The sequence below is a fragment of the Orycteropus afer genome, unplaced genomic scaffold, assembly GCF_000298275.1.
Source record: "Orycteropus afer afer isolate SDZICR_OR568_19922 unplaced genomic scaffold, OryAfe1.0 scaffold01079, whole genome shotgun sequence".
Classification (NCBI taxonomy): domain Eukaryota; kingdom Metazoa; phylum Chordata; class Mammalia; order Tubulidentata; family Orycteropodidae; genus Orycteropus; species Orycteropus afer.
The window spans coordinates 240,469-248,545 of NW_006922666.1; the positions used below are offsets into that span (position 1 = coordinate 240,469).

An 8,077-nucleotide genomic window follows, 5' to 3' on the forward strand; every position below is an offset into this window, starting at 1 on the left:
GACCCTCCACCCTACCAAGCATGACATCCTTCTCCAGGGAATGGTCCCTTCTGACAACATGACCAAAATAGGTGAGATGAAGTCTCAACATAAAGAAAACTGACTTATTTATTATTTATTTTATGTCTCAACATAAAGAAAACATTTTACAAAATGTTAAGAATTTCTGTAAGTGTTCATTACATCTTTAATTTAAAATACAAAATTTAGGTTTTTGTCATCAAGACTAATCACAATATTAGAGAATCTTACTTCTGGTTAGATGAAGAATACTAGTAGAACTAGTAGAACAGCACAGAGTGATGATACATTAAACCATGTTGCTGTATTTCATTTACATTAACTTTTTACATCAGAGCACCAAGGCCTTTATTTTTCCAAATAACTTTGTGCAGATATATATTATTAAAACTAAGTATAATTTTTAATGAAGCAACAATGACCAGATTTCATCCCTCACACTTTGGTTATGTTGTCAGGAGGGACCAGTCCCTGGAGAAGGATATCATGCTAGAAACAGTAGAGGGTCCATGAAGAAGGGAAGACCCTCAACACAATGGATTGACACAGTGGCTGCAATGATTAGCTCAAGTACGGCAGTGATTGTGAAGATAGCGCAGGACGGGGCGTTGTTTCATTCTGTAGTACATACAGTGCAAACCACCTCAGGGGCACCTAACAAAAGCATAATGTTTAATTACTGTCATTTCCACATGACTTTTAAAAACTGTGATATATTATTTTAATTTTATTTAAATATAGATAGAGAGATAAATGTTCCTTTTTGAGAATAAGTGCTTCTGTTGTAAAAATGTTCTTGTTGTTGTTAAGTGCTATCAATTTGGTTCCAACTCATAGCGACCTGATTCCCATAAGGTTAATTAAAATCTTCTATCACTTGAGACCTTTGATTAACAACTTAGAGAAAGAAAAAAAATCCAGAAATAACAGATATGTTGGAGAAGAAGAGTTTAAAATGAAATATAAAAATGCATTTGTCAAATGTAATCAGAGCTCTATCTAATATGCCAAAAATCCAATTACACTTGGACTGGATTTTTTTTTTCTTTTAGCTGATATTCCTGTGTGTATTTAAGGATAAAAGTAAGATCAAATAGATACAAGTTGCCATGGTGTCCATGTGTAGGAAATAAATACACAAATTAAACTTTGTACTATCACCAGCTCTGTGGGCAAGTCAAAATTTCATTTTAGAGAAGTGATTAGATTCACATTTTTTCAATTACCTCATAGGAGGGAAATTATGGATGCGATTTATGAAAATATCCATTCTAAAATTTTCATTTTTTGACTAAGCACAATCACTCAACAGCATTGTGTATGTATTTATATTCAATTTATTTATTTATATTATTCATTACCTTGTGTTGTGATTTATATTTTGTGAATTCTGGGAGTTATAATGGATTTCCTTTCTTATAACATTCCTTTCTTAAAGCATCTTAGAGGTTTTCATTTCTTACAGCATTTACTAGGACCCTTGTCTTCTTGATAGGACCAGAAGGAATCATCACTGAAAGCTATTCATCTTATCACATGTAAATAATGCTGTGATAACTACCACAGCTTCTATCAGGAAAACCACTGATATGAGGGAAAAGGCAAATGGCAAGACATTCATCTTGCGGCCAAGCATTCAGTTCCTGGGTATATTAGCAAACACTCCACGTATGACATTGGTTTTGTGGGGAGGAAAAAAAAAAGTCAACCACAAAAGGCTGTTTATATAACATTCTTGAAATGACAAGACTATAGAAATGGAAAACAGATAAGTGGCTGCAATAGTTCAGGGGTGGGGTGGGGAGGGTAGTAGATGTGGATCAACAGGAGAGATGCTTGTGATGGAACTTTTCTATACCTTGACTATATTAATGTCAATATTTTGTTTAGGATAGTGTGTTATAGTTTTTCAGTATGCTATAATTTAAAATAACTTGGTAAAGTGTACAAGATACTCATTTTGTAAACCTACATGTGAATCTATATTATTTCAAATATTTTGATACTGGGAAAAATTAAATTATATAATAATAAGAGATAAAGGATAAAAATATATGTTATGTTTGGCATTTGTAATACCCTAATTTCTAAAAGATAAAATATGCATCATTTATATTTATATGGCTGCTAATAATCAGTTAAATTAACAGTACTAGCTCACGATTTAGAAAAGAGATATTTAAGGGTTTTTTTTTATATGAGAGATAATTACCATGTCTCATAATGATGATTTTAGTTAACATATAAAATGTAGTTTGGCAATCAATAAGAAAAACAATTTTTGGAAAAATAAGATGCTTTTGAAATTGCTGTTGTTGTCGTTTTGTGCCATGGAATCAGTTCCGACGCATAGTAGCCCTGCATACAACAGGATGAAACACTGCTTGATCCTGCACCATCCTCACAATCATTGCTATGCTTTTTGAAATTAAATATTGCTATTTCCAACTTGATAACAACAACAACAATTAATGAATTGGAAAGCATTTTCAAGAACTCATTTCATGATATGTATTGCAGCCTGACATAAAGCACATTCAGGTCTCCAGATAATTATCTTGAAAGTTTATTAAATTCTGTTGGCAACTGAACAGGGTTTCACATTTTTTTTTTCTGATTTCTATGCATTTTGTCATTTTGTTCTTGTATTATTTTCCTGAATTATCCCAGGATTTTGTTTATATTTTCCTGGATATCTTTGAGGATCCTAAATATAAGTCTTTTTAATTCCTTGCCAGGTAGTTCTATTACCATTTCTTCCTCAGGAAAGATTTCTACCCTTTATTTTGTTTACTTGTTTGAGCCATCTTATCCTGTTTCTTCATGTGATTTGTTGTTGTCTGTTGTCACCTGGGAGTGGGTACAGGGAGCACTGTCACTGGTTGCTAGGTTGGGTGCTGTGTATACCCACCGCCAGTTGCTGAGTGATTGGAAGGAGGATGCACAGGTCGCCAGGTGGGTGGCATGGGACCTCAGACCACCAACCATCATGTGGACAAGGTGGTTCAGGGATGGTTGTAGAAAATGAGCACAAGCCTCTGGTTGCACATCTGACAGTGCATGAGTGGGCATTGTGAATTTCCAGTGGGCATATTTGCATGGGGATGGGTGAAGGCATTCACAAGCCTTTGGTCCCTGGGCCACCTGCAAGGGAGTACATGCTAAGGATCGCTGGTGGGCATGGCTGCACAAGGATGGACTGGGGTGGGAACAAGCCTCTGATCACAGATTCAATGACATAGGAGCACATGTGTCACAGATCATCAGGTGGGGGGAGGGGAACTTGCTGCTGGTCACTGGGAAGGTAGGAGTGCTGGTCTCAGGAGAATCTGCATCCATTACCAGCTGACAGCAGACAATAACAAATCACATGAAGAAACAGGATAAGATGGCTCAAACAAGTGGACAAAATAAAGTACAGTCTTTGACATAGGCTCCAGGGCATTCTCCGCAGAGTGCAGCTGCCAATCAGGCCCGGGTCCCAATCAAAGGCAAGGAGGAGGGTGCTGTCCATAACCTGGTTGGATGGGTGATCTGTAACTGGCACTCCAAGAATCCTCTACTCTGATTGTACCACCCGCCCAAATTACTACTGACCCCTGCTGGTGAACAGTTCTGTCCATATTTTGTTGCTTGATCCCTCCTCTATGGTCACCTGGATCCCTAGGGCTCTTTTCACCTTCCTGCATGTACCATCCTTAGTTTGAGTTCATGTTCTGCTCACCTTGCTTTCCTCCAGGATTGTCTATACAGTGTCTGTCTCACCTACTGGGGTTCCTGTGACATTTGCTTCTTGTACTCCTCACCTGGAAATGGTACTTGTTCTTGTACTCCTCACCTGGAAATGGTACTTGCTTTGTCTCGAGATGACTATGATGTGCCCGGCTGGCTGGTAGAGCACCTAAATCTTCTCATTTGCTGTTCTCATTCAGTTTCTCCTTCCCTTCAGTGTTTGATCTAATTCTTCATCCTTCCATTTGTTATTCTGGGTGGCCAGATTGTCATTTTTATCTATTTCACTTGGTTTCTCAGTTCTTTATTGGAGTGGAAAGGTCTGTGTGACTAAGCCTCCATTTTGAGCTGTCTCCACCATTTTCTTTGGAACCTGATCTAACCAAATTTTTTCCCCATAAGTCTCCTGAGAATTCTCCTTAGAAATTTACCAGTAACCTCACTTTGGAAATCTAATAATCTATATTCACTCCTCGCCCTATTGAATTGGTGAGCTCTCTTTGATTGATCTCTTTGATTTGATCTCTCACTGCTTGGAAACCTTTGGTCTCTAGGACTCAATTCTCCCTTGAGTCTCCTACTAACCCTCTAGCAAGCTTCCCTCAATCTCTATTGTGTATTCTTGTCATTTTTGTTTTTGATTTCCTAGAGGCCCAGGGCTCAGACTTTTTTCCTCTCTTCTTTTCTATCAACACTCATTTCTGATAGGATTTCATACAGTTACACATGTTGTTGTTATGTGCCGTCGAATCATCTCCGACTCATAGCGACCCCTTCTTGGGTTTCCAAGGCAGTACCACTATGGAAGTAGATTGGCAATCTTCCTTCTGAGGAGTGGCTGGTGGGTTTGAACCGCCAGACTTCTGGTTAGGAGTCAAATGCCTTAGGTACTATGCCACCACAGTCACACATAGCTGTGGAGGATGTCTAGATAGTCTCAACATCAACCTCTCTTCTAAATCTTGACTACCACCATCAGAGCTCCTTATATATTCATATACTATTTCAGTATTCTCCAATGGATGTCTTTGAGGCCTCTCTTTTTAGGTGCCCTGCTTAACTGGCACCTTATCAGAGAGGACTTCCTGGCCATTCTATATAAAACATGCAGCTTCCTGTGCACAGCCTAGAAAGAAAAAAAAAATCAAACTCTCTGCAGTTGAGGCTAAGCAGGTTTCACATCTAACAAGTTTCTCAGTTATCTTTATGTTAAGTAAAGTTTGAAAAAGTTTAATCCATCAGAACACAAGAAAATGCTATCAGTTCTATCTTCTGGTTTTCACAACAGGGAGCAGATGCCCATTCTTTCATAAATAAGTTTTGATTATCCTCAAAGATCAGTTGAATAAAGGAACAGTTTTTACTGGCAGAGATTTTGGTGCTATGAGCAGAGACCTTGGCCCATTATAGTTTGGGAAAAAAGGGTCAAAAGTCCTGTACTTCTCAATAAAATGTGTAAGACTTGAAAAGACTAATGGTTTTCTAACTTTCTGTCTCTCTGGAAAAGCCCCATCATCCGTTTCAAAAGCTCTTTCTGGTGCATATGGTTAAGCATTCAACTATTAACCTAAAGGTCAGAGGTTTGAACCCTCTCAGAGTCACCTCAGAGGAGTTACTCAGCTATCTGCTTTAGAAAAGGTAACTGCCTGGACACATGGGGTCGCCATGAGTCAGAATTGAAAGCAACTGGTTTGGTTTTGGATTTTTCATTCTCTTCAAGAGAACCTTCTTGCCTCATGATAAATTGTGTTTTTTAGTAGTTGATGACTCTTGATGTAAAATAATGAAGTGTACTTATAACTTAGCATAATACAGTTTTAATATTTATTTATCTCATTTTTTAAAATTTTACAGCAATTTCATTGCCTCCTAAAGGAAGTATAGACATCCCAGTGTTATTTACTCCTGAGAGTATGAAAGTATATAAAACAATGGTCATTGTTGAAGCAAAGAAAACAAATGGAGAAAATTGGTTGATGGACAATTTTGATGAATTGGATACGATTATAAAAAGGTAAGATTGAAATAAGAACATTTGAGAGAAATTATTTTATTTTATCTGACCCTGATCAGATGGACTTCTTATACATGTTTGGTATATACAATTTAAAGTTTATGATTTTATATTCTTTGAAGTTTTGAAATGTTTATGCTCAGAGGAGGAAATATATTTGTTATATGGGCATAGTATATATCACTGCTGATTTGAAGTTCAAAGTGATGAACAATCATTCACAAGAATGAATCAGAGTCAGAGATGGGCAAAGGAACTCCTTGACTGTGAAAATAGTGACTACTAAGACAGTAAGTAAGGAACTCTGGTGGCACAGTGCCTAAGGTGTTTGACTGCTAACCAGAAGATTGGAAGTTCAAACCCACCAGCTGCTACACAGAAGGAAGATGGGGCAATCTAGTTCTGTAAAGATTTACCACCTCAGAAACGCTACGGAGGTCGCTTTGAGTTGGATTCGACTCAATGGCAATGAGTTAGGACTGTAAATAAGCAATACCCAGAAGACAACTTGAAACAAGTTGTCTGGACCAAGTACAAGTAGTCCCCATCCTTTCCAATGACTCTATTGTAAGTCTGTTCTGATGTAAGAATACCTCATATATATTTTTTTAGGTTTCATTATTATTGCCTTTTTTTAATCAGTATCTTTATAAGTCCCATCTTTGAACATCTGCAAATAAATACCTGAGAATGATAACATCAGCAAATTACACGCTGTGACATTGCATGTAGTATCAATAAGATGAACCCCTCCAAAAAAAAATGACAGTCATAGGCATGATTCATCATAACGCAAATAAATTATAAGTCAGGGACTGCCTGTATAGAACTAGTGATGTTGGCATTCATGGAATGATGACACCGTGTCAAGTGGATTTGACATCATGCTGAAACACTGCTATGACTAAAGGACGCTGTGTCATTGTCAGAATGTTAATTACTTGCACCCTCTTCACTAAACTGAAATTTAAGCACAATCCAATAATGGTGCAAGATTTAAATGTTATCTCTGCTCTTTGAGTACATTAAATGATAGTCTAAAAAATCTAATTAAAAGGAAATTCTTACTTTTCCTTACATGTGCATATTTCTTCCCCATATTTTTTTATCCTTTCCAGTGGGCCCAATGGTATTTATCTGCCATGCTTTTCACCATTCCAGCAGTCAGGACTGGCTATATAATGGTCCCAGTACAAAATGAAAATGAGGGGCCTCTTGTTCAATAATTATTAAGAATGTTAAGATGATGATAAACCCATTGCTATAGAGTTAAAGACTGCTGAATCTTTCTCCCGTAGAGTGTCTGGTGGGATCAAACTGCCAACTTTTGGGTTAGCAGCCAAACCTACACCACCAAGGTTCCTTCAAGACAGTGATTAAAAAACGATGAGGTTCTTCTAAGTGGAGGATCTTACACAATTGCAAAGGTGTATGGCCATGAAGCTGGTGTTGCTTATGTTTCATTTTTAACAAGGAAATTTTGCCTTCAACAATGACCAGATCAATTTTTTTTAAGATTGCTGCTATCATAATGGAATATGGTGAACCTAGAATATTTGCACAAATGCCCCCTTTCTTTTAACTTGTTGTTGTTATGTGCTATTGCTTCTGACCCGACTCATAGCGACCCCTCCTTGGGTTTCTGAGGCAGTATCACTAAGGAAGTAGACTGCCCCATCTTCCTTCCGAGTAGTGGCTGGTGGGTTTGAACTGCCAGCCTTCTGGTTAGCAGTCAAGTGCCTTAGGCACTACGCTACCAGAGCTCCCTTCTTTTAACTGGCAGCCCCCCAAAATAAATTCCACATCACTTTCTGAAGTTCTGTTCCTTCATGGCACTTTTTGTGTTTTCTGAATTGTATGCCCATCTTAAAATAGAACTGATGTGGCCTGAATTATCTCTGAATCAATCACAGATTTGTTGCATCAGTAACTAGCAATACCAACCTTTAAAAGTAGGATAAAAACTCTTCAAATTTAACTTACACCTCACAGCAGTACTATTACACTTTTCTTTAAGATAAATTCTCATGGTTTGGTTTAAATGTTTATAAAATCAGCATTTGCAGAAAATGTTTTCTAGTTCATTCTTTTTTCTGTGCTAAACTTTAAACTTGCAGGGTTTAGTAAAATACCACTAGATTAATAAAGGATACGCACTTTTGTGCTAATATTGAACATGTTTCTGTTGGGTTTTTATGCACTTTTAATATCTTAATTTCTCTTTAGTATTAGGAGCATAAGCTCTAGAGAGTTAAAGGCAATGCATTGGATGTACCCTATCCTAGGAGTCCCTCTGGCACCGCCTCCTAA

The 8,077-nt window shown here is 37.4% G+C and overlaps 1 protein-coding gene across 1 annotated transcript in view; it reads left to right on the forward strand.

The window, feature by feature from the left end:
- Positions 1–8,077, forward strand: part of LOC103212728 (cilia- and flagella-associated protein 47) — a gene marked incomplete at its 5' end in the record, with an annotated part of 285,428 nt that overhangs the window by 233,141 nt on the left and 44,210 nt on the right. Inside the window, 2 exons of the mRNA XM_007958686.2 lie at positions 5,608–5,767; positions 7,994–8,077. The exon at positions 7,994–8,077 is cut by the window's right edge and continues 8 nt beyond it. Coding sequence (XP_007956877.2) covers positions 5,608–5,767; positions 7,994–8,077 — 244 coding nt within the window. The remainder of the gene's footprint in view (positions 1–5,607; positions 5,768–7,993) is intronic.